The sequence below is a fragment of the Trifolium pratense genome, linkage group LG4 (assembly GCF_020283565.1).
Source record: "Trifolium pratense cultivar HEN17-A07 linkage group LG4, ARS_RC_1.1, whole genome shotgun sequence".
In the NCBI taxonomy this organism is placed as follows: Eukaryota; Viridiplantae; Streptophyta; class Magnoliopsida; order Fabales; family Fabaceae; genus Trifolium; species Trifolium pratense.
Window position 1 is genome coordinate 52,406,837 of NC_060062.1, and position 26,454 is coordinate 52,433,290.

The 26,454-nt window shown below is 34.4% G+C and overlaps 1 protein-coding gene and 1 long non-coding RNA gene across 4 annotated transcripts; one reads left to right on the top strand and one right to left on the bottom strand.

Moving 5' to 3' along the window:
• Window positions 1–1,304: 1,304 nt before the first annotated feature.
• Window positions 1,305–6,109, top strand: LOC123923633 (ubiquitin-conjugating enzyme E2 28-like). 3 transcript variants are annotated; one of them, XM_045976325.1, is made up of 6 exons: window positions 1,305–1,566; window positions 3,144–3,148; window positions 3,226–3,305; window positions 4,207–4,334; window positions 5,353–5,457; window positions 5,727–6,109. In XM_045976325.1, exons 3-6 carry the CDS (start codon window positions 3,236–3,238, stop codon window positions 5,868–5,870), a joined length of 447 nt encoding a protein of 148 aa, XP_045832281.1. In that variant the 5' UTR covers window positions 1,305–1,566; window positions 3,144–3,148; window positions 3,226–3,235; the 3' UTR covers window positions 5,871–6,109. The 3 variants fall into 3 exon arrangements, with proteins under 3 accessions (XP_045832281.1, XP_045832280.1, XP_045832282.1); XM_045976324.1 differs by lacking the exon at window positions 3,144–3,148; XM_045976326.1 differs by lacking the exon at window positions 3,144–3,148 and having other exon boundaries at window positions 3,234–3,305.
• A 16,922-nt stretch (window positions 6,110–23,031) lies between these two features.
• Window positions 23,032–24,090, bottom strand: LOC123881399. The gene is made up of 3 exons (XR_006799457.1): window positions 23,906–24,090; window positions 23,433–23,482; window positions 23,032–23,326 (listed from the first exon to the last, which is right to left on the bottom strand). It is a non-coding gene; the product is annotated as an uncharacterized LOC123881399 (long non-coding RNA).
• Window positions 24,091–26,454: the final 2,364 nt, after the last annotated feature.

The window sequence follows — 26,454 nt, forward strand, 5'->3', positions numbered from 1 at the left end:
GTATGGGCCTTCCCAGTTGGAAGCTAGCTTTCCTTCTCTTAAATTTGTTCCACCTATATCAACTCTTCAATTGTATCATTTAGCCGAGTCATCGGTGTCATGACCGTGGCTTCTATAGAACCTGCATTATTTTGTTTTATTTTATCTATCCTTGTGGACTCTCTAATTGCCTTGGGAATATGATCCCGGGCTCTACAAATTCTGTGTTGACGCACTCTTGTAGGATTCTTTCTCTTGATGTGTTTAAAGGGGTATATTATGTGTATTTCGACATTGGTCATTTCTTTTTCTTTCGCCTTTATCTTCCTTCTTCCTGACTCCTTTACCTTTCTCCACTTTGTTTGCTAGAAGTTTTTCTTCGTAGTTAATGTATAAGGTTAACCACGAGTCAACAACTCACTCCTTAAACATAGTGCCCGTCCTCAAACCGTTCTCAAAGATGAAGCACTTTAGCTAATCATTGGCTCCCCTGACCTCCATTGCTTCCCTCAGTGAAGCGCTCTATGTACCCTTTCAGGGTTTCATCCTTCCCATGATTGGCGGTGTTGAGGAAGGCGACAGTCTTGGATTAATGCCTTCGTGTAATGAAATGTGAAGTGAATTCCCTGCACAGATCCTCCCAAGAGTTGATGGAGCCATTCTGAAAGCCCTTGAACCATGTCATTGTTGAGCTCTTAAAAGTGAGATGAATAGTTTTCATTTGACAACTCCTCGTACTAGGTGGTTATAAGGACAGTGTCAATGTGCTCCACTGTTCACATCGAGGTCAGTTGTTCCGCCGTACGTCTCTAGCTTAGGTGGCTTCTCCAGGGACCTTAGGATGCTACATTCTAGGATTCTCTATGTGAATGAGCCCTTTGTGGAGTGAGGACGACTCTTCTTCTTGTCGTGGTGGTGATGGTGTGTTGATTCTCATTTCCCCATTGGATGTGACGGAGTTGTCTGGATGCTATCATCTCCATTGGAATCGTGTGGTAGGGGTCCGTCTCCGCCTCTGTTCCTGACCCCATTTTCACCATTCCTGCCATGGTTGTTTCCTCTGTTTCCATTGCGAGGTGGACAATATTTATAATACCCTCTAATTTTATTTTATTATACTATATATAAAAATTATATTAAGGAATGATAGTTATTTAGAAAAAGATAAAATTGTGATTAAATGCTTAATGACGGTTAGAAATTACTAAAACAAGTAAGGGTAAATTAATAATTTGTTAAGCAAAGAGAAGGGTCGATTGGTAATTAACAACAAAAAGTAAGGTTATATTGAAATATATAATGATATCCTTGGGTGAGGAATCAACACATGATTCAGTTTCCCTTCTTTTACTATACAACGAAACATACTCCCTTCTCTCCATTTCTTTAAACCTTGCTCAAATCCTTTCAAAATTAGTAGTTGCATTTGACATAATCATGTAAAATAAGTATTCTTTCACTTATAGAAGATTCCTTTATAGAGATTAGAAGATAAAAACTCAAGATGGGGAAATTAGGGAAAGAAAAAGGGCTTTGACATCCTCTTCATTGAGCTTTTCTACAAGAAATTGTCTTCTCATAACTAAGGTGAGTTCTTATTAGTTTGTGTTTTGGTAGAATTAGAATCTAAAATAACCTTATGTTGAATAATATAAGTGTTGGAATGCTTCTAAAAGATTTAGGATTTTGAATAACCATTTCTTTTAGAACCATAGTTGATAAGGTGAGTATTCTAATTTGAAGATGTTAGGGGCTGTTATGGAGTTGTGAGAATGCTAGAAATCATGAACATTATTGCTGCTGTGAATTATGCAGGTTGTGATAGTACAATGTTACTATTACTTTTCATTTAATGGTTAGGTGTTGTATGAGTACTTGATAATAGTTATTGGAGTTGACATGAAGTAGTTAAAATAAACTAATAAATAAATAAATTTTTTAGACTAATGTTTAGTAGAGAACTCTAGTGGTTAGATTAGACACAATTAACTTATAATAACAAATAATGTGGTTTATGTGTACTTGAAATGAGACAGTTTTTATATATTTTGTTGATAGTTAACCAACACTTACAGAACTACGTGACTCTGATTCCCTAATCGTTTAGAGATACATTATATAATGTGGTTTCCCCTGTTGAGCTATAATTTCGGTAACTCTATATTTTAAATAAGTATATTTGTTATAGTGTATTAGGCTTGTCAGGCTAATCATAGGGTTAGTTAGTGGTGGCCTGTGCACCGGTCATGACCAGAGATTTGGGTCGTGACAATATTGTTCTTTTTGGTGTGATTGGGATACGACATCCCCATGGAGAAGGAGAGTTGGTGCTTGTTGCTGGGTCTGGTTTTGTAGATCTTTGATTGTTTGGATGAAGGTAAATGTGTCATTTGTATTCTCTTGTGGTTGGGTGATGGATCCTTGGGTTGAACTCCCACCCACCACTAAGGAGAGAATAGGCTATGTGTTGATCTCAACATTGTGAAAAGATTGTCCTGCAGAGGTGTGCTCAACCGTTGCACTTTTGCTACTGGTGGTTCTAGATTCCACCGTTGGAATTTTTTGGATCGAAATAAATGAGCATAGTTGGTGAATTTGAGAAGATTTATCGGAAAAATCTTTTCACAGACGGCGTCACTGCTCTGGACCGACAAAACTAGACGATTCTTTTGGTGAGATTAGGTGCCCCTATGACAAAAAAAAATTGATTTTTCTTTTCTTTAAATAATATCTTTTTTTATTTATATTTGTCTTAAAAAAAAGACACAATATATTTATAAAATTGCGTATGGTAATAATTTAATTTTTTAGACATATTTATTATAAAAAAAAATACATAAATAATATTAAAAAAGTCCGTAAAAAAAAAAAAATAATCCCATGCCTTAACATAACATACTAGATGCGTCAAAAAAAAAAAACTAGTATATTTGTTTTGAAAAAACAGATACTGGATATTTATAAAAAAAAAAAAAACTGTATATATTAAAATTGGGTATGGTTATGTCATGTGGCATGTAATGCAGTGCGTGTCAAAGAGTAGAGTAGAGTAAAGTCCCCATAAAGCACGTATTTATATATATATAATATATTGAACGCTCTTCCAAACTCATAACCCTTCTTTTTCTTTTTCCAAATTCTGCACCGAACGCCCCAAACCCTAGCTAAGGTCTCAAACTCTCTCCTTCAACTTTCACTCTTTTTTCTTCTCTAATCATCATTATATAATACTAATATTGTGAACAGTGTTGTAGATATGGCTTCAAAGCGGATCAACAAGGAATTGAAGGACTTGCAGAAGGATCCTCCTGCTTCTTGCAGTGCTGGTATTTTTCTTTGTTTTTATTTTACATATTTTGTTTAGTGATTTGAAAAATATATTAAATTTTATTCAGATGTTTAGTGTTTCTAATTTGAGGCTAGATTTTGGGTTTAAGGCATGGATGGATTGTAAAGGATTTAATCAATAAAAATGATAGATTTATATCACTTAATGAAGTAATGATGGTTTAATACTTAATGCTGGATTTTATTTTAAAAAATTATTCTGAAATATTAAATTTTTATCCTTTATGTGATAACTTTGATATACGGATTGTATGCATGTGTGTATTATTGTATGCATATATATATGATGTTGCTTATGTATGTATGTTTTATGTTTAAGTGAAAGTTTGGATTCACTTTTGGGAGTGACAAAAGTGATTATGAAAACTTAAAATTGATTTTGGTATGTTTAAGGTTTTTGATTAGAATTAATTCTGCCTCTGAAATTTATTCTAACTTGAAGCTTGATTAAAATTTGTATTTTTTTTTTTAATTTGTATCTTTTATTCCCTCCGAATGTGATTTTTACACTCAAATTTGTACTCTCTTTGTTACATAATTAAAGTTTAGGGACACAGAACATTTTTAAAAAAATTAAAATCGGATGCATAACTAACTGAGCTTAGGGAAGAAAAATAAGAAAACGTTAACTCAAAAAATGTGCAAACCAGAACAGTGAAGCAGATGCATGTGATTACAACCAGAGCAAAGTTGGCCCTGCAGTACGTGCGATTACAAGGCCTGACTGGTGCGAGGAGGGCCCTGATTATGGTGTCTATGAAAATATGGAATGAGCGGAATTGGACCTTTTTAATAATTCTTGTTTGATTAATACTTGTCTTAATAACACTTGGACTGTTCAGTCAGTTAATAATTATTGTTTTTAATTTTTATGCTCAGGCCCCGTCGCTGATGATATGTTCCATTGGCAAGCCACAATTATGGGCCCATCTGATAGCCCATTTGCTGGAGGTGTGTTTCTTGTGCAAATTCACTTCCCTCCGGATTATCCTTTCAAACCACCCAAGGTAAACCCAAATTCTGCTTTATGCAAACATATGACAGACACATTTTGAACTATATATCTAGACAGTATGTACACTCTTTATTTTCCTTACTTCTTTTATGTTAGCTATGGTGTTTTTTGCTTTATGGTATTATAAATTTCACTTTAGCCAGCATATAACAATTATAATCAATATATTGATGGATTTAAAATCTAGCAACTCCACAAATCTCTTTGCAAGGACAAATGTTGTATTGAAATTGATGAGCAATTAAGTTTTAAATATGTAGTCTACTACATCTTAATTGCAATGGATTGGGTAGTTGTTGCGAACTTGTGGTATTATCAACATATTGAGATTGCGATCCCACACACAACTCTATAGTTCTCTTGTTCGATTCGTCTTCTCCCATTCTGTCCCTGCTTCTGTTCTGTTTTTCCTCTAACGATTTGTGTGCTGCTGCCCAGTCTATTGTGATTTTATGACCTCAACTGTTTGTTGGAGATAGACGGCAGAGGTAGATAAGAAAACTACGGTTACTAAGTTGTTTCTGTCTTGAGAGAATGGTATTGCACTATTTAGGCCCAACTCTTTTTTTTTTGGTATGAATAGGGTATTTGGTAGTTTTAGTTTTTGCCACCCATTCTGATCCTAGGTAATTATTTTTGTAAGATCTTATGATCCTTCTTACAATCATAGTCAAGACCTTGATCTTGACAAAATTATAGATTATATATCTGATTTACTCATCTGATTATTTGGTGATTCGGTTGTCTTGTTTTACTCCTCTTTTGTTGGTAATATTGGGAGTCATCATTGTCACAACTTGATCCTGCAATATTTGTGCTTAGAAATTAGAAATTCCCAATCTTCCCTCCACCCTAATTATGGGAGATGGCAGTGCTAGATGTTCATTATAGAGATAATTGCTGCAATCTTTTTCACATGTTGATTAGATTTTTTATGATCTTTAATTAGCGCCCTTTATAATTCCACTTTGTCGAAGTGCTTGCATGACATTCATTATCAATATGTTCAGGTTGCATTCCGAACAAAGGTTTTCCACCCTAATGTCAACAGCAACGGTAGCATTTGCCTTGACATCCTCAAAGAGCAGTGGAGCCCTGCCCTCACAATATCCAAGGTGATCTTAATATTCTATCTGTCTATATTACGTGTCTTTTACGGTTATATATATTTCTTACGGAAATCATCATGTATACTAATTTCTATGGTAACATGAGCAGTAGTTAGGTGTGTTGAGATACACGACATAAAAATATAATAGTGGAAAAAACTTAATGTGTAATTAGTAGTCTAAAATGTCAGGTAATACGAGACAAGTGAATGGAATAGATTTTCGGTTTGTTTGAATCTTCTTGTCAGGGGAACTGAAATATTAAAATTTTGCAGGTGCTACTGTCCATTTGTTCTCTGCTGACAGATCCCAACCCAGATGATCCTCTCGTCCCCGAAATTGCTCATATGTACAAGAGTGACAAAGCCAAATATGAGGCTACTGCTCGGTCATGGACCCAGAAATATGCCATGGGTTAAAGGGATGCCGAGATATTTTACATTTTCTCTGTAGTAGTGGTACTGTGGTAGTAAATAAATACTCTTGAATTGATGATATAAACAAATGTGAAAGCTCTACCCTCCTTTCTGCCAACTTGAAATGTGCATTTTTGGAATGGCAGTTTCTCATCATATTAAGTTTATGAACACAACTTGGTTATTTTAGTTTACATTAAATTATTTCTTGATGAATATCCAAGTGATTCCTATATAGAGCACTATCTGTTTTTTGTATATTTGGATTTTTAATTGTTGGGGTAACTCATCTGTGTTTTTTGGTGCAACTTCCAATATGATTGTTATGGTCTTGCCATTCTAGTGTAAGAAATACTAATAGATGTGGTAAAGATACAATAGATTAGAGTGTTTGGAGTACTCTCTTTTCAACCTGTTTATTACTCTTAACACAATAGAATGAAACCATTTTATTTGTAACCCATTTTTAAAGTATGAGATCTACATTGATTTTACTCGATAAGAAAGTGAATAATAGAATGGACGTTAAAAAAGAGTGTTTATAGTACTCTAGAATAGAATCATATGAATAATCAATTTAATTACTTAGATGTAATGCAATTTGATCAGAATAATTTAACAAATTTCATAACCTAATATTACTTACTTGGTTGTTGCATTGTTGAGGACTATTTTCTTTCCAAGATTCTTTTTTTTAACAAACATTTCAGGACCATAGTACTTTTTGGTTTTCATTGTTCATATCATCTTCCTGCCTTCCATTATTATCATTGCACCTTTTTCTTCTTAACTCCATCCTCATTGTGTCCTTATTTCTTCTAATTCTTCATAGTCTCTACCTTTAAATAATGGCTATGATATTGATGTTGCACGACAAGATCTAAATTATCATCATGGGGAAATAGAGATTCTCCTTGCAAATGATCAATTGGTAACATTCTCATATGACAGTGATCTCATGAATAATTATTCCATAGTTTACACAACCTTCGTCTCCAATGCAACTATTGAGAATCATGAAAAACACACTAATATGCTTCACGGGGAAATATGATTTTAGTCTTTACAAAATCGCGTTCTTTTAAGTTTAGAGTTTAGTTCCTATTAAATTTTAATAGTAATTTTAGTCCTCTATTGAAGTTCGTATGAATAGTTCCAATTTTAATTTATTTTTTTTCTTCAAAAAAATAGATATTTTTAGTCCTCAAAATAGTTCATATAAAATGCAAATAAAAACTAAATTTGAGTTTTCTAGTAGAGAGTAAAAACATATTTAACTCTATCAAATATCAAACAAAATTGCACAAAAACGTTTGTAATTATAGACACAAAAATCGTCAATTTTGGAACCACAACAACCAAAAGTAAACATGCACTGCAGAGGGTTTTTTATTTTTTATTTTTTTTGTTTTTCACCATCAGTTTAATCTGGTTCGGGGGTTAGTTCTCGCATAAAGTGGTTTCATCCCCCTCCCGATCGCAGTTGCGGGGGATCAAACCGTCGTCCTTCCTACCAAATTCAACACTAATCACCATCGAACCAAATAACGATTGGTACACTGCGGAGGTATTTGATTTGTTAAAAATTAAGGAACTATATAACACAAACACAATTTTACTTGTACTTTATTCGATTTACAAGTTGTTATTGGGCCTAGAGACAATGGACTATTGTTAGCTCAAATTTTTGGAGATTTACTTTTGCCACCCTACTGATTTTGGGTGCGTCCTACGAAATTATCATATTACCCCTGTCCACAACTTAGGTCACGAAATGTTCTCTGTGGCTTAGGTATCAGATGTGTAATTTATTTACCAACTGAGGGCGCACACCCTACCAAACCACCCTATTACGTTTTGTCATCCGCTACCTAAGTAGAGGACGTACATTTGACAGAAAAATAAACAAAATAACATAACATAATATGTAACAGACACAACAATAGAATAGTGACAAATTTTCATTACAAAACAAAACATAATATTATTACGTTGCGGTTCATTACATAATTTTTATTTGAACAAAATACAAAATGACAAAAACCGAAAAAAACCGATTAATCATAATGATCAAACTCGTTTGGGTGGATATAAACCACTTTATAACACCCTCCCCAACCACAAACTTAAGGTGGACGAATCCGTTCAAACCACTACCTCTTCCTCCTCCTACTGAACCACCACCACCTCCTCCTCCTCCTCCTCCTCCTCCTTCTCCTCCTCATCTTCCTCCTCATTTTGGGGTAATGGTTTAAGAGAATCGTGAAAGAGAAGAAATGGGTTGGATCCCTTCTGATTATTCATAATGATCCTAAGAGGCCTAAAAAAGTCCCTCGCCGATTAACATAATGATCTCAATCGCCGTCATCAAAGAACATGCACGCGTAAGATCATTATGTTTAATCGGCGATGGACATTGAGGCCGTTCATGCCTAAAATAACAAAACTACAACAAAACTAAGCTAAAAATATTTTGAGAGAAGAAATGTGAGAAGGAAGAAGAAATGAGAATGAGAAAAAATGAAAGGGAAGACTTCAATTTATAGAATTTTGGCCCGAATTCCATTGGTCGAAATTGGTAACAGCCTATTTAATGGCCAATTAAACTCCACCACCGTCTTTGACCATCGACTGTTACCAAATACCACAAAATTCTGATCACTGACCATCCGTGACTTAAGTAGCGAACTAACTGCGTAGGGTGTTCGTTACTTAAGTAAAGTATGTACGGTGGTCATAATTTGTGTGGTTTTAAACGCACCAACACGTGTATAAATACGGGTGAGTGGGTGTTTTATTCACTCATTCATTCACACCAATTCAAAAAAAATAATAAAAATGAACGTTTTAGATTTTCAACCAAACACTAGCTTAGCTGCAGTCTATTACATTGTCTGATCTGAAGCGCCAGCTGAACAGCTTTCTCCACTTCCGTGATCAGAGAAGGGTAACCGAGATTGTGTATCGCCGTCTGTTGGTATGCGCAGACGAAACAATGTTGTCCACAAAAATGGATCTTCGGACCTAAGTGGGAGAGGTGTGTGCCTTCAATTTTCTGAAGGTGGCTATTTATAGGCTTTTTGGCCGCACCAAGGGCCAATTAAAATTGGCCACTTGACAGACCTTTGACTGATGCAGGGGCTTTTGACCACCGACGAGTCCGCTACTTAAGTAGCGGACGACAGCGGTAAAATTTCTCAAAAATTAATAATTTTACAACGTCCACTACTTAATTAGCGAAATGGTAAAATGGAAAACACATAGGACGCGCGAATAACCAGTAGGATGACAAAAGTAAATCTCAAAATTTTGTCCCTTACAAAACTACGTAGACTATCTAAAATACTAAATTATCATTTTGTTTACTATTCAAAAATATTCTCTTTCAATCTTTCTCACCCCCCTCATCTCACATCTCTCTCCTACCCCCTCTCTCCCCTCCGTTACCCTCTCCCCCCACCCCTTCTTTCCCAAGGGGCGCTGCCACATAACATAAAAGATAAATGATTGTCGAGTAACTTAGGATAAATTACATTTAATCAAAGAAATCACAATCATTGAAGATAAAGAATACTAGAATAATAGTCACTAAAATTACAACGAAATATCTTAGATTTGAATAGGTCTATCGGAGCGCTAGTGGAGTCCTCTGCTGGTGGCAGTTGTGGGAGTGGAAGAAATGAAGAAATGAAGAAACTCCTGCCCCAACTGAAAATGAAGAGGGTAGAAGAAAAAATGCCTTTGACTTGAATGAGTTGCCACCAAATAACAACAATGATGAAACTGGAGAGAAATGAGCCCTATAACAATATTTAGTGTTGAAGATTGTTCAACTTATGTTTTTATATTTTTCATGTTTAATTCGGTTCCTTCGTTTGTTTCTTTTATAATTTTGATAACAACTCCGAAGTCCAAATCTATCAACTTTAGGTGCTTGGTTTTCTCTGCTGTTATTATCTTCTGCTTCTCATTTTTATCATGGCATATTTTCTTCTTAACTTCTTAGTTGTGTTGTGTCGTTCTCCATTTCATTTTGTTCTTTTGGCGCTTCAAAAGGAATAACAAGGATCAGCAAATAAAATATTAAATTATACAAATATGTTCCTAATTATCTACACAAGATCATCATCAACATTTGAACAACAATGAAAATTAAACAGACAAAATAGGTTAGATATTCCATAACCATCAAGGTTTCATTTAGGTATAAATAATCAAATGAGTACTATGATATAGTTTATAACACTCAATTATTATTACATAAAATTAATGTAATTAGCAATTATCACCACTTTGGGTATGAATCTCACATGAATAATAAGGGTTGCACTAGTCAATTTTTTAATTACAAACCAAAAGCAAATAAAAAGGATATTTATTTGATTGAATAATAAGACCAACCAAGAGAGAGTGCAAAGAGAGAAAGGACATACCAACCAAGAGTGAAACAGGTTCTTCGACGTGAGCCCACAACTCTCACCTTCCAGCAAAACACACAACATAAAATCAAAATACAATAATCCCATTTGTTCTGGTAAAAAACAAGGGGGTTTGTATTATTGATCAAATGGTGTGATTACACTCAGTTCAATCCCAACAACCCTGGGAGTTTTATAAGTCAGAATTCGTCCTTTTACAAATGAAAGTAAGGAGCTATTTATAGAGCTTCTAGTCTCCTTCTCCAAGCAAGGGCTCCTAAAAATCCGGTCTTCAGCGCCTTTTCCGGTGATGCAGCGTGAAAGTAGGAATAAAACCTTGGTCTCCAAGCCATGGCAGTTTCAAGGAGTTGGTTTCTTCATTCCCAAGTTAATCGCTAAGGCAGAGAAGGATGAAGATATTTTGTTATCGTGTGTAAATCCATCTTATGGGCGGTATCCTTCATTGTCACTACTACAAAAAAGGGCTTTTATAGCGTTTTTTTTTGGCTTTTATAGCATTTAAAAGCGCTATTGATGGATCCGCTATTATAGGTATCACGCCTATTATAACGTTTTCAAAAAGCGCTATTATAAGTATTAAAACGCTATAGTATAACTGATTACGCGTATTTTAATGCCTTTGTCAATAGGTTTTAATAGCGGTTTATGAGAAAAGCGCTATTAAAGGTTCCAGTTTTAATAGCGCCCGTGCTTAAAGCGCTATAGTAAGGCTGTTTTTTCTAAACGTTTTATAGCGATTTATATGAAAGCGCTATTGTATGTCTTATGATTTTTTTTTTTTTTTTTAATTCAACCTGGTGCTTTTTTTTTTTTTAATATATGTAACCTGGAGCTTAATTTTAAAATTTAAAATATAGCAAATAATATCAAGTACTTTATAGAGAATAAAAAGTACTTTTCCAATATATAACATGAGTAATATACATTTGGACTGATACAATATTCAAGCTGAGTACATAACTATCACCATCAAAAGAAACTCAATTATGCTAATATGCTAATACAAAGGTCCTTCCTATATATGATTCTCAACCTTAATAAGATAACAACCAGCACAAGACAACAAAATTGGTTTACTACAACGTGAATAATAACCTCCCAACAGACCATTTCTTGCAACTAGCTGATGAGTTCAGAACACCAAAGCAACCAAATTAAAATTAACCTAAGCATTCCTCTACCATTTCCCAAACCAAGCCAACACCTCTGATGTTTTCATGTAGTCCCTGAAAAATTAAAAATATACTCAATATAGTCAATATCTTGTGCTCATGACATATTGATCCAATAACTCATGTCTAATAGTGCAACTGAAACCTATAATAACAAAAGAGCAGAAAAACACTACGAAAGCATCACTCTCCAATTCCAAGCGTGACAAAGCACATAATGCAAATAGCTCAGGAAGACCTTAATTGATAAGGATGGAGATGGAGGTTCGACGAGATGGAACAACGACGGTCGCGGTCTCGCACAAACTAACCTATAACAAAATTAATTAACTATAATGAAATTAAAAAGAAAGGGGGAAAAACATAAACTAACTAATAACCAAAAGCTTTAATATCAATTAAGAGACATATAACCTGTAGTTGAGCTCTTCCATTTTGACATTCATATTAATTCTCACCTACACTCCACTTGGATACCTTAAGGTTTGTGCTGCATCATTTATATAACTTATTGATTCAAATGAAGCACCTTCGACAGAGACTGGGCATATAAGAATTGTTGCTGAATAGAGATTTATTCCATTTTCAATCTACAACCCTCGAATGCATGGCTTAATCATAACAGGACTTTCAAATGTCTTGAAACAAACACTATAATGAACATGAATGAGAATGTGAAGTTATTATTATCATGAAATTACTCATGTGATATGAATATAACAGGTTCTATTGAGGCATTTTAAAGTTATATAAAAACTTGTCGGCGCTTGGGATGTGCCAAATATATGCAAGACAAAAAATATACCCCTCAGTCTCTGCTAGAAGACAATACGTGAAAACTTTGATTGCTTTTGTATCTCTTTTTGTTTATTGTTTTTCTCACAATTCAACATGGTTATGTTCTCTGAGACTTATCTTAATTTACTAAAAGAAAAACAGCTAGATTACATTAGTGAGTGATACTTTGTTTCCATGACTAAAGAAGTCCAACATTAGAGAACATACCTTGACTAAAGAGTTCTCCGAATATAATAATAACCTTGAAGTAAAAGACCATGTGGATAGTAAAAGAGAAATCAGCATTTCTAAGACAAATTGGAATCACTGAAGTACATTAAAACAAGGCTCAAAGTACAAAGGGATATCTAAAACCCCTGCATACATTTGGTCGTTCTTCTGATTAGAGGAAAGGATCAACTAAAAGTGGACATGGAAATATGTATCGAACTTTTATTCTACAATAAACAAGCCCAAATCTAACACTTGAAATTTATAACAACACAAATAAATTTAATGAGAAACTTATGACATAGATAAAATGGTGAATGGAGTGCATTAACTTAATCAATTTAGGACATGTACAGTGTAACTAGAATAAGGCTAGATTAATAACTTCAACTCATACCTAGTACCTACATAAGTATATAGTAACCTAAATAGATGAGTGGAGTAGAGAAACTTGAAAGAGTAAGCATTCCAAACAACAAAATCAACAGATACTCACAATAGGATGGGCAAGTAGCTCTCGAAAGTTGTAGTTGTAGATGTTTTTTTGAACAAGGTAGTTGTAGATGTTATCTCCCAGCAGTGCAGGAATGCAAAATCCTAACAGATCACAAAAAAAAAGAACTGAATTGAAATGCAAAAAATTTGAACAGACTTATACAGTACAATTTGAAAAGTTACCGAATTTAGCCATCTTCCAAATTGTTATGAAACTGCCACATCTAGCCAAAACTGCCAACTGCAGAAAAACTTCAGTTCTGGAGCAGTAAAAGATAAACTCTTTAGTGTAGATTTCTAACCTCAAATTGATATATCCCTTGCATAAGAAAATGAGATTATAATGAATGTTCCAATACTAAACACAAATGCTGATCTTGAAACATCTTTCCACATTATTAAATCCACTGAAGAAGAGATTCATAAATAAGAATTATTATTATTAGTTGGTATAAATTGAATTGAATGAAAATTTGTAACACGCAATCACATAATTAAAGATGAGAGAGTCACCTAGACTCTGCAACTTGCTTTGGTTTTGTGGAAAAAGCTACTGTGTTCTTCTTCCTTTGGACCCAAACCTTAAAAATCAGTAACACAAATTTTTTTTATAAAAATAATAATAAGGTAAACAAATTAAACCCAAAAGTAAGAAATTGAAACTGAATATAATAATAGTTAAAGTGATCAAATGCCAAATCCTAACAGATTATAAAAAAAATGTGCATTCACTAATATCATATCATATATCATATATGCAGATAAATAGAAAATAAACCATAGACTACTATGAACTCTCATGTAACTCTCATGATTTGAGACAGCAAAAAAGGAATAAATATATCAACAAAACATTTCACAGTCAATAACATACCCGTTTGAGTGAATCAGAGAGTGACTCCACTGCTATGCATACTCAGTAATAGCTCGCATACACAGTTGGATCAATATATGTCATGTTGTCTAGTGGCTTACAGTTTCTCAATGACCCCTTTAAAAATAAGTCAAATTTAATGAGTCACTTTAAGTGCTCTGTCATACTACTTTGGTGTAAGAAGTGGAATAAGCTTCTATAGCAATTGAAAATTAGAGTAGATATGGAACAATGAACTAAAAATAAGTGCAATTGAAAATCACAAATTTAATATCTTCCACTAAAAATCACAATTGTAAACACACCACTACAGTTGAAAAAATAACAGGTGATTACCAACACCCAAAAACAACTTTGTCTTCTAAATTAAATCAATTTTGCAAATTCAATTGTAAGCATACCTTAATGACGGCAGTTTGAGTTGTGAAAGCATGGCGGCGAACGAGTACGACTATTGACGGTTAAATTCGTGGGTTATTGGATTAAGGTTCTTGGAGAGAAGATGATTTTTGGGTTATGGGTTAGGGTTCAAAGTGGTTTATGGGTTCTTGGATATTAGAATTGCCGAGTGTGATTGGAGAAGACGAGTTGAACGATTAATCTGGGAAACAACTTATCTGAGTTCCGATTGCTCTAACTTCAATTTATCTGGGAATCAACCTCTTTGAGTTCCGTTTGCTCTGAGTTTGATTACAGAGGACCGAGATTCCTTTGGGTTTGAAGCCACAAGACGATCGATTTTGAATCTTAGGGTTTGAGTTCAATGTTTGCTGGGAATGGTTTGAAGAAGTTAGAAGAACATTGATTTTTTTTTCTAGGGTTTGAATTCAATTTTTCCTTGAAGTGGATTGAAGATCGTGGTGATAAATTAGTGATAAATTTTTCCCTGCTTATTTATTTTTTTTTATGTGTTTTTTATTATATGATGATTTAGGAACCAAGGGACCAGGGTTCGACATCCACCCACCACAATTTTTATTTATTAATTTCATTTTACAATAGCGGTTATGTAAAACGCGCTATTATAGGGTATTAGCTTTAACAGCACTTTTTCAAAAGCGCTAATATAAAGCTGCGCGTTTATGTCTTTAATAGCGGTTTCTAACAAAACGCTATTATATGTACTTTGGGTCAAGGCTTTAACAGCGCTTTTTAGAAAGGCGCTATAATAAGGGCTCCATTTAATCTTTTAATAGCATTTTCAAAAAAGCGCTATTAAATGGGCGCTATTAAAACTCTTTTTTGTAGTAGTACCTCGCCCAGGCCTTATATCGCCAAACGGACACTTAGAATTTAATTGTTTTGGGTCTGTTTCCTTTCTCATATTAATTGGGCTAGTTTGATTTTGCCTTTAAGCCCATTGCCCAGTCCACAGCCCCCCAAGCATGAGATCCGTAGGAATGAAATGCTTAAGTACAATTCGAATTTCCCTCCATAATTCTTGGCGCGTGGTATACCGCGGTTCTCTCCCACTCTCTGGTGCACGTTCTGACGTTCCTGGGCAACTCTCATTAACCGTTTTCCCACCTAATGCTGCCACGATGAGATTCTTCGTCTATAAAAGTGGGACTTTGATGAAATAATCAGTTCATCCCTTCTTACCTGCAAAGTTCTAAACTTTCCTTTCAGAGTTATGTCTCCCAAAAATCCTTCTTTCGAATGTGGTCAATCCCCGGCTTCCCCCGTCATTAAGCGGCTCCGGCGTATGTTGACCCTAGGCACGGAGGACTTGATGGATGATTTTGGCGAGTTCTCAGAGTTCGTCAAAGAGCTGAACGATTATTGCTGGAGGCTAACCAAGGAGGAGAAACGCTTTCTTGATAGTGTGTTACGTTTGGAGAAGGAACTGAAGGATAATGCGTCCTTTGTGATTGCTGTGGAAAATGTGAAGGAGTGCCATGCTGAAGTTACCGAAGCTGTCGACAGTCAGATAGAGATCACGAAAGAAACCATGGGTGTGCAGGAGGAGATCTTAGGGATATGCTTCAACGAGGAGCGGAGAGTGGACGATCGTTTGGCGCTGCTGAACAAGGAGATGAAGCCGCTTGTGAAGAGGAAAAGGGCTCTTCAAGGCGAAATCAGGGACGATGTCGTTAAGCTGATTTCCAGGCGTCACTCCCTGGTGGACCTGTTGTCTTTTGGCGTTATAATGAATCGCCTGCTTTGGTTGTGTATAAGCTTCTTCTGGCGGTGTTGATAATCTCGCCTTTTTAATTTTTCTTTTTCTGACGTGCCCAACTCGTAAGACTTACAGGTAACGCCAAGGCTTTGCAACCTTTTTAATTTTTTCTTTTTCTGACGTACCCAACTCGTAAGACTTACAGGTAACGCCAAGGCCTTTCAACCTTTTTTAATTTTGCTTTTTCTGACGTACCCAACTCGTAAGACTTACAGGTAACGCCAAGGCCTTTCAACCTTGTTTAATTTTTCTTTTTCTGACGTACCCAACTCGTAGGTGACGCCAAGGCACTGTAACCCTTGTTTAATAAATTTTTTTTTTCTGACGTACCCAACTCGTAGGTGACGCCAAGGCACTGTAACCCCTGTTTAATAATTTTTTTTTCTGACGTACCCAACTCGTAGGTGACGCCAAGGCACTGTAACCCCTGTTTAATAATTTTTTTTTTTTGACGTACCCAACTCGTAGGTGACGCCAAGGCACTGTAACCCTTGTTTAATTTTGCTTTTTCTGACGTACCCAACTCGTAAGACTTACAGGTAACGCCAAGGCCTTTCAACCTTTTTTAATTTTGCTTTTTCTGACGTACCCAACTCGTAAGACTTACAGGTAACGCCAAGGCCTTTCAACCTTTTTTAATTTTGCTTTTTCTGACGTACCCAACTCGTAAGACTTACAGGTAACGCCAAGGCCTTTCAACCTTGTTTAATTTTTGCTTTTTCTGACGTACCCAACTCGTAAGACTTACAGGTAACGCCAAGGCCTTTCAACCTTTTTTAATTTTGCTTTTTCTGACGTACCCAACTCGTAAGACTTACAGGTAACGCCAAGGCTTTGCAACCTTTTTAATTTTTCTTTTTCTGACGTACCCAACTCGTAGGTGACGCCAAGGCACTGTAACCCTTGTTTAATAATTTTTTTTTTTCTGACGTACCCAACTCGTAGGTGACGCCAAGGCACTGTAACCCCTGTTTAATAATTTTTTTTTTCTGACGTACCCAACTCGTAGGTGACGCCAAGGCACTGTAACCCCTGTTTAATAATTTTTTTTTTCTGACGTACCCAACTCGTAGGTGACGCCAAGGCACTGTAACCCTTGTTTAATTTTGCTTTTTCTGACGTACCCAACTCGTAAGACTTACAGGTAACGCCAAGGCCTTGCAACCTTGTTTAATTTTTCTTTTTCTGACGTACCCAACTCGTAAGACTTACAGGTAACGCCAAGGCCTTGCAACCTTGTTTTAATTTTTCTTTTTCTGACGTACCCAACTCGTAAGACTTACAGGTAACGCCAAGGCCTCTCAACCCTGTTTTATTTTCTTTTTCTTCAGAGCCCGCAACTTAATCATGATTGCTGCAAATAAGCTTTGATACATTAGAAGTTCAACAATAATAATATATGAAAAATAAAACAAATGAAAATGATACCGCCATGGGCGGTTTGTTGCAGCGCTCCTCGCCTAGCAAGAAAAACAATTATGTTTTGGCGTGGCGAGACTGAGTTCCATTGCGGTAGTCATCGCGGAATATGCTTCAACCTGAAATATTAGTTGGCGGCTTCTATCTCGCCGAGTGATAATTATTGAATTTTCATGTTAATTTTCCACATTTGTTCGTTGCCCTGCGCATGCGATGACGTTTGTCTAAGCTATTGAGATCTTTATAATATTTTGTTTTCACAAATTCTTCCACAGCTTCACTTCCTTTGTAAACAAATTCTGAATATTGCAAGTTGATCAACGGACAAAAGATCTTCCAACATCAAATAATTCATGCTCAAAGCTCCGTGATTACTGCTAGATGCATAATTTATACTCAAAGCTTGCGAATATCCAATTTCTGAAAAGTTAGATATGAGATAGTGAACGTGCTAAGCTAACAATGCTTAAGATATATAGGTATATTGTTTTAATCGAAAAATTCAATTTCACCTTATGAACCAAAAACAATATCACTCATAATCATAAATGGTGAAGAAACAAGTATATATAACATGACTCAATACATTGTGCAATTTTCTATAGCAGAATTTTTCTAAAATGTGCTATAAATTAAGGATGAAATTCACCAGAGTTTAGATTGATATCACCTGGATTGTGATCATTCAAGCTAGCAAATGATCCGATATAGTTTTCACTTGCGTTTAAAAAGGGCGATGAGCAAAGTTGCAGCACCAACGATCAGCAGCAAGATGGTGGCGTTAGATGGCAACGACGGTTCGCGGCGAGATGTCAAATTTAGATCCACATCATTGATTAAATCAAGTCAAAAATAAGTGAACCAAGTTAAAATAGACAAAATAGATGAATGAAACCAACTAAAATGGAAACACATGTTAGCACTTCATCACTCGTTTATAATGCATTTAATCTTTTCAAATACTGTGAATTACTTCTATGTACAACCTTAATAAACGGCGTTGGCAAAATAACATACAAGTGTTGACAACAATATCGTATTCAGAACAAATCTTAAAAGTAAATATATGTCTAAACAAGAGACTGAACATGTGGGCAACTAGTTAAATCGACGAGCAAAAAGATAGATTAGCTAACTATAAAAATATGAACTGATTATTCTTATAGTATGTAAGAAAGATGATTTGAAACTCGGACACGCTCTTGCTTTGCAGAAAACTCCAAGGCTAAATTTCATATATATTTGTATTATGATGAAAAATTCTATTGATACGTAATATTTGAAAGAAAGAAAAACTCTATGGGGTTACAAGAAAGCATCAGGATCATATTGATTCAAACGAGCGTTTATTATAAGAATCATATTGGCAGAAATAACAATTAATTCATTACCTTCTATTCATCAGAACATTGAAGCTTGTGTATAAATTTTAGTTCATTGAAAGTTAAGTGGCCAAATCTTATAAATGTTTTCAATCACAGAGAAGATAAATAGTATTTGATAATTATATATAGACCAAAGCACGAGTTAATTTTATGCATCTCGCCGTGACGCAAGGTGGATCCGAGGGCGAGGTTATAAGGATGCTTCCACAGACAACATTAAACTCACAACCACTCATAAATATATATCACTGACGCTAACACATTCTTAACCAAGATTTTAATAATCAGCTACTTAAACAAAATCGATAAACATAATCTTCTACATCACATGAGGAGTAATTAGAAGTACACGTGTTACCACATATTCTAACCGTTTTTACTGTGTTAAACACAAAAAGATTAACACAAATTTATCACATGACCAAGTCTCATGGAGATTATATCCTTTTTGATTATTAGTTTCATGTGGATTCCATTCCTTTTCTTATTTGACGGATCAAAACAAAAACATCAATCTATGATAGCAAATTGCAGCCAAATAAATTTAGCCATTCTTGTCAGAATAATTCAGAGACATCGAAATAGAAATAAAGGATTGAATTCACCTGGGCGAAATCGGTTCACGTCGCCTCTAGTCGGCGTCGATAACACTGGTCTACTCTTCTTCGCCGCATATTTTCTTTCCTGTCGTTGGCGTGAGAAGACCCACACCTTCATTCTTGTTCGTGTCGTCGCCACTGTTTCTTTTGTTGCCTCCGCGTAATTATGGTTCCGCCAACCAAGATCATGACGTTGCGCTGGTGAATCTCTTAAGTAGAAGACGAGTAAACGGCGACACCAGTGGTTTCCGTGTTCTCCAGCCATGTGGAGATGTTTGATTTTTGTCTAGTTTGATGTGGTAGGCTGGGATCAAATGATTTTACCGCAGCCCCACGGTGGGCGCCAAAATGTTCTGGTAAAAAACAAGGGGGTTTGTATTATTGATCAAATGGTGTGATTACACTCAGTTCAATCCCAACAACCCTGGGAGTTTTATAAGTCAGAATTCGTCCTTTTACAAATGAAAGTAAGGAGCTATTTATAGAGCTTCTAGTCTCCTTCTCCAAGCAAGGGCTCCTAAAAATCCGGTCTTCAGCGCCTTTTCCGGTGATGCAGCGTGAAAGTAGGAATAAAACCTTGGTCTCCAAGCCATGGCAGTTTCAAGGAGTTGGTTTCTTCATTCCCAAGTTAATCGCTAAGGCAGAGAAGGATGAAGATATTTTGTTATCGTGTGTAAATCCATCTTATGGGCGGTATCCTTCATTGTCTACCTCGCCCAGGCCTTATATCGCCAAACGGACACTTAGAATTTAATTGTTTTGGGCCTGTTTCCTTTCTCATATTAATTGGGCTAGTTTGATTTTGCCTTTAAGCCCATTGCCCAGTCCACCATTCATAAAAAAAACACCACATAAAAAGGGAAAAGAGGAAAATACATTGATCTTTTTTTTTCGGTAGTTCTCTTAACATTTTTTATTTGTACATATATAAATAAAATAAAGAATTGTCAATGAATTACTCCTTTCTGATATAATTACAAAAATAGATGAAATACATTACAAAAATTATATATCATGTAGATAAAAATATAAAACATTACTAGTCATATGTAAACCATGTCATCAAGATATATAAACACAACAAGGTTAAATAAAGTAGATAATAATCCTAAAAACAAAAAGCAATTATTGATTATAAAAATATAATGATAAATATAAAGAGAATAATGGTTACGCTTACCCATTTTCTCATATCTAATCAAAGAAATCACAGTTGCTGAAAATTTATTTTGGGATAACAGAAATGGAGGTTGAATGTAAGATGTAATGATTTCCATTTGATCAAGACTGAAATGATAATCAAGAACTTTTGTTTCTGATTTGTTTCTCACTCATGGATCTAGCGAGACATGGAGAGAAAGAGGGGGGATAGGGGGAGGGAGATAGAGAGATGAATGGGAATAGGGCATGCGCCGCAACTTGCATTGTAAAAGAGATCCAACCACACATTTATAAGGAGAGTCGATTAGAGAAGCAAATTAGGGTTAAGGTTGATGAATGGGATTAGGGCATGCGCTGCAACTTGGTATTAGGGTTAAGGTTGCAAATTTTTATTGTAAAACAAATAAATTATATTTAATAGATTTCTGTAAAGTAAATTTTTTCACACTAAGATTAGGAATAATATATTTTCTCTTTGATTAAATAATTAAAAAATAATATTATAATCATATACTCGAGTTATTAAAAAATAAGATTAGGAATAATATATTTTCTCTTTGTTAATGTTAATCGATTATTTACTCTTTAGGAGTCTCCAGTGTAAGCAGCAGAAACTATCTATGTAACTTTGATTGTAAAAAGTTCTTAACTTGTAAGGCAAAGAAGTCTCTTGGTTAGTAGTACATTGAAAAAGTAAGTCTTGGGATCAGTAGTATCCTAAGTAAGGGAGTTTTGGAATTGGTGTCTCTAGTTAATGGGTGAAACAATATAAAATTTTGTGTGTTATTCTATCTTCTCTTAAACTTTTCTTTTGTTTTTCTTTGATTTATCTCTAAAAGAAGTTTTTACGAAAAAGAGTAACCAATTCCCCCCCCCCCCCCCCCCCCCCCCCCCCCTCCCCCCTATTTTTCTTGTGTTTTTCTCATCTTCACATTATTAGTCATTCATAGAATCTGACCTTACAATTCTAGGATCCACAAATTTCCTATTTGATTCAATTTAGGGTATGGGGTTATGAACTTATTCTGTTTATGTAGCTGCTAAGCAAGGCCACCACCGTGCTTTGATTACATGAATTCGGATTGTACCTTACGAAATTACTTGATTTCGGATTCTAATCTACGAATTGCTTTATAAGGGCATTAGCTAGAGGTTTGTACACTCATTGAAGATCAGACATAAATGTAATTTTCGTTAACACCTTCGCTGTTGTAACTGAACACATCAATAGCGTTTCTGTTTCTATATTGCAAAACTTTAGTTTCTATAAATATTTTCAAAAGTTTAAATATTTGGGTTTATAGAAACCAAAGTTTTGCGATATAGAAATTGGGGTAAAAAGGGTAGATTGGGGGGTATAAAAGAAACTTGAGGGTCGGAAGAGAAATTTTCATCATTTTTTTACTTCAATAAGTATTATGTAAGTTTTTATTTTTGAAAGAAAAGAGTATTATTATTATATGAAATTTGCTTTTTAAAGCCCCCTAGTTGCATTTAAACCCCCCAAAAATTCCAAAATGTCCTTAATTTTGGTATCAGAATAGTTTGGTTTCTATAATACGAATTGCCATATATTTCGTATTGTAGCTTACGAAAACGGTTGTTTCGTTTCGCAGCTACCGAAGTCACGGATTAGGGCTAAAAAACCTATTCGATTTAAGCACAAACCAAGAAAATGCTATGCTTCGTAAAATCGAAACCGAAATCGATTGATTTCGTAATCTGCGTACCAAAAACACTGGTCTTCGTAATATGCGTACCAAACTCAGTGAAACCCCAAACACTGCATCAGTTTCATCAATTTGAAGAAAATACTTTGTTTTGGGGGATTTTTAGGGTTTCTATCGCAAATGAAAAAGGCGAAAAGAAGAACAACAGTTTCGATTCATTCAACGGCTTCCATTCCTGTCACTGAAATGCAACAAGAACAAGGGTTTAGATCGCAAATTCCGACTCTCTCACTCTTACAAGTAAGATTTCAAACTAATCTCTCTCATTTTCTTGCTTTGGATTCTGTTCGTGATTATGTTAGCGATTCTGCTCTACAAAAACACTTTGATTGTGCAAGTAGCCATAGGGAGAGTTAAATTGAATTATCATTAATAAAATAAAAATAAATAAAATGATTAAGAATAAATGTGGAATCGACACGTGACATAAAATACTTTACTTTATATATATATATATATATATATATATATATATATATATATATATATATATACTATTAATTTACATTCATAAAGGGTATTTTAGCAAATTTTATATTATTTTATTTGTGTTGTCTATTGTCCACCAAAATAAGTATTGATTAACTTAAAAATTCTCAAAAATGACAATTATTATGAGAGAGAAGAAGTAATTAGATTCGTATTGTGTATTATTATCTACCAAATATCATAAGAGACAAATAATTGTCGAATAGAAATCACATTTAATCAAAGAAATCACAATCATTGAATATTTATTCTAACATATCAGAGAACGAGTACGAAAATAATAGTAACTAAAATTACAATGAATCTCCTGTCTATGTTGTCATTGATCTCAATAGTTTTATTGGAGTGCCAGCGGAGTCCTTAGCTGGTGGCGGCGGTAGGAGTGGAATAAATGAACAAGCACGTGCCCCAACCGAAAATGAAGAGGATAGAAGAAAGAGTGCTTTTGACTAGAATTGAATGAGTTGCCACCAAACGAGGATGATGATGAAGTTGATGAGAAATAAGGCCTCCAAACCAAAAGCCAATATAAAGTATATTTAATTTGATTGAAAAATAAGACAATAAAGCTAATAAAAGAATTCAGATAGAGCGCAAAAGAGAGAAAGGACATACCAACAACCCAGAGTGAAAAGGGTTCTTCGACTTGAGCACACAACTCTCACCTTCCATCAAAACAAGCACATAAAATCAAAATACAATTACAATCTCATTCACAAAATAAATAAAAAAAATACAACATAAAAAGGGAAAAGAGGAAAATACATTGATAATTTTTTTCAGAAGTTTTCTTGACATTTTTTTTCTTAACATTTTTTATTTGTACATATATAAATAAAATAGAGAATCGCTCTCAATGAATTACTCCTTTATAATATAATTAACAAAATAGATGAAATACATTACAAAAATTATATATCATGTAGATAAAAATATAAAACATTACTAGTGATATGTAAACCATGTCATCAAGATAAACACTACAAGGACAAATAAAATGGATAATAATCCTAAAAATAAAAGCAATTATTGATTAAAAAAATATAATGATAAATATGAAAGAGAATACTGATTTCCATTACGCTTACCCATTTTCTCGTATCTAATCAAAGAAATCACAGTTGCCGAAGATTTATTTTGGGATAACAAAAAAGGAGGTTGAAATGTAAGATAACCATATATTGATTTCCATTCGATCAAGAATGAAATGATAATCATGAACTTTTGTTTCTGATTTGATTCCTCACTCATGGATCTAGCGAGACATGGAGAGAGAGGAGGGGGGGGGGGGGGGGGGGGGGGGAGATAGAGAGATGAATGTGATTAGAGCTTGCACCGCAACTTGTATTGTAAAAGAGATCCAACCACACATTTATAAGGAGAGTCAATTAGAGAAGCAAATTAGGGTAAAGGTTTGTGAATGGGATTAGGGAATGCGCCGCAACTTGGTATTAGGGTTAAGGTTGCAAATTTTTATCGTAAAATAAATAAATTATATATGATAAATTATATTTAATTTATTTCTGCAAAGTAAACTTCACACTAAGATTAGGAATAATATATTTTCTCTTTGATTAAATAATTCACAAATAATATTACAATCATATACTCGAGTTTAATGTTAATCGATTATTTACTACGGTTTATAGTACTTTTTTTTTTATCATTGTAATATGAGGCTTTGGATTTCTTAAGCAAGTGGTCCGAAGTTCGATCATTGAATTTCGTGTTTAGCGAAATTTGGTCAATTGGAAGGGGGAATTCACCTTGTGTGTCCAACCGATTCTCTAAAGAAGATTATTCACCGCTAAATGATGGTGGAAAAATTGTACCTATAACATAGTAACCATACTTGTTTTGGAGCTAATCAAGTTTTAGTCCTTGCATTTTTTCGACTTGATTTAGCCCCTAACATTTAAGCTTCTTCCACTATGTTAAACCAAAAATAGTTTCAGGACAATTACTCTAAAGTTTTGATGATAACGGTGTATAAAAAAACAAATGGAGAAACTAATATATGCCGGGACCACCTAAGATGGCCCTTGGGCTCTTGCACAATATTAATCATCGCATTAACTTTCTTGGCATGTACAATGAAATATCCACCATCTATACCTATATATAAAAATGATACAAAAAAATTTGGTGTGGACTTTTCATAATACCAACATTAATATCCTTGATTTTTTTAGTAGTAAAAATCTTTTATTAATAAACTCATCATAACATAAGACATGTCTTTTTAGTTTTTTGAATAGTAATAATCTTTTATTAACGAACTCACCATAACATAAGACATGTTTTTTTTTTAATATTTTTTTCGACACAAATTTACATAATAAACACATACAGGCGCGAAATGCGCCCGCGTCCTGTCTCATAGCTAGTAGTTAATAAAAAGGGAAATTGACAAATGGAAGTTCCATAAAAATAGGCTCGCATTGGAATTGACAATTTGTTACATGCATTCCTAGTTAATTGGTGATATCATGTGTGTTGCATAGTGTGACCCTCATCTAGTTAATATCTTTGTGACAATCTCTATCTTGTAATAAGTACTTCCTCCGCCCCATAATATAGGGAAAAAAAAATATTTTCATATTTATTAAGATAAGTAAAATATAATAATTTTAAGGTTGACGTTTTGTGTGTTTGTTGAAATAAGTTTTATGGAAAGATGTAAAAATAGTTTTTATTGGTTATTGATTATGAGAAAAAGAAGAGAGAGAGTAAATTAAGTAAAAATTTATCTTAAAAATGATAAAAGTTAATTTTTTTTGCTTATAATTTGGGACATGAAAAAATGAGTTTTTTTTCCTTATAATATGAAACGGAGGGAATACTATTTAAAAGCGTAATATAATACTACCAAATACCAATATAGTAAAATTGTTTCAAAATTAAATATAGAATATAGAAAAAATTATTTAAAATATAAAAAAACAACCCAATTGTTTGTCACATCGTATAAAATACAAAGTATTGTTTGTCACATCGTAGAAAAAATTATTTAAAATATAAAGTAAATTGATCTATCATTTTGGAGACATTCTAATCTTGTCTGTCGTATTTGTCGCAATTGTACTCCGACAAGGACACGACTTATCGGTCGAGGTGTTCAATGTCCTTTTGCCTGTGCCATTTGTGATACTGAAGATGAAAACAACCTGCATATATTTTTTCACTGTCATAAGAGTAAACATTGTTGGGAAAGAATTGGTTTGTGGCCTAAGATTAACCAATTCATCCATAATAATGCCTCAATCATGGACATTATGTTTACAATTATGCCGCATATCAGTAAAGAGATGAGATATTTTGTATCATGCTTTTGGAGTCTTTGGAAGAATAGAAATAACAAGATGTGGAATAATGTTAGTGAAAGTTGTCAAGCAATCTTTGACAGGGCTGGTTGGCTACTCATGAGCTGGAAAAATGCACAACAGTCCCGATCCCGCGGTGAAATAAGAAATATGCAGAAGATCCAAGCTTCTTTATCAGGGTCACCCTCCTCTCAAGGACGATACAAATGCAATGTAGATGCCTCTTTTTCAGTGCAGTATTGTTGGGTCATCACGAGGGGGCAGTCAGGGGGATCATCCACATTGGGCTCAAGAACAACTCTACAAGTGAGTTG

Coding starts and splice junctions, on each gene's coding strand:
- LOC123923633 (XM_045976325.1), top strand. CDS start 3,236: ATGGCTTCAAAGCGGATCAACAAGGAATTGAAGGACTTGCAGAAGGAT. Junction 4,335..5,352: donor ATCCTTTCAAACCACCCAAG/GTAAACCCAAAT, acceptor CAATATGTTCAG/GTTGCATTCCGAACAAAGGT. Junction 5,458..5,726: donor CTGCCCTCACAATATCCAAG/GTGATCTTAATA, acceptor AAAATTTTGCAG/GTGCTACTGTCCATTTGTTC.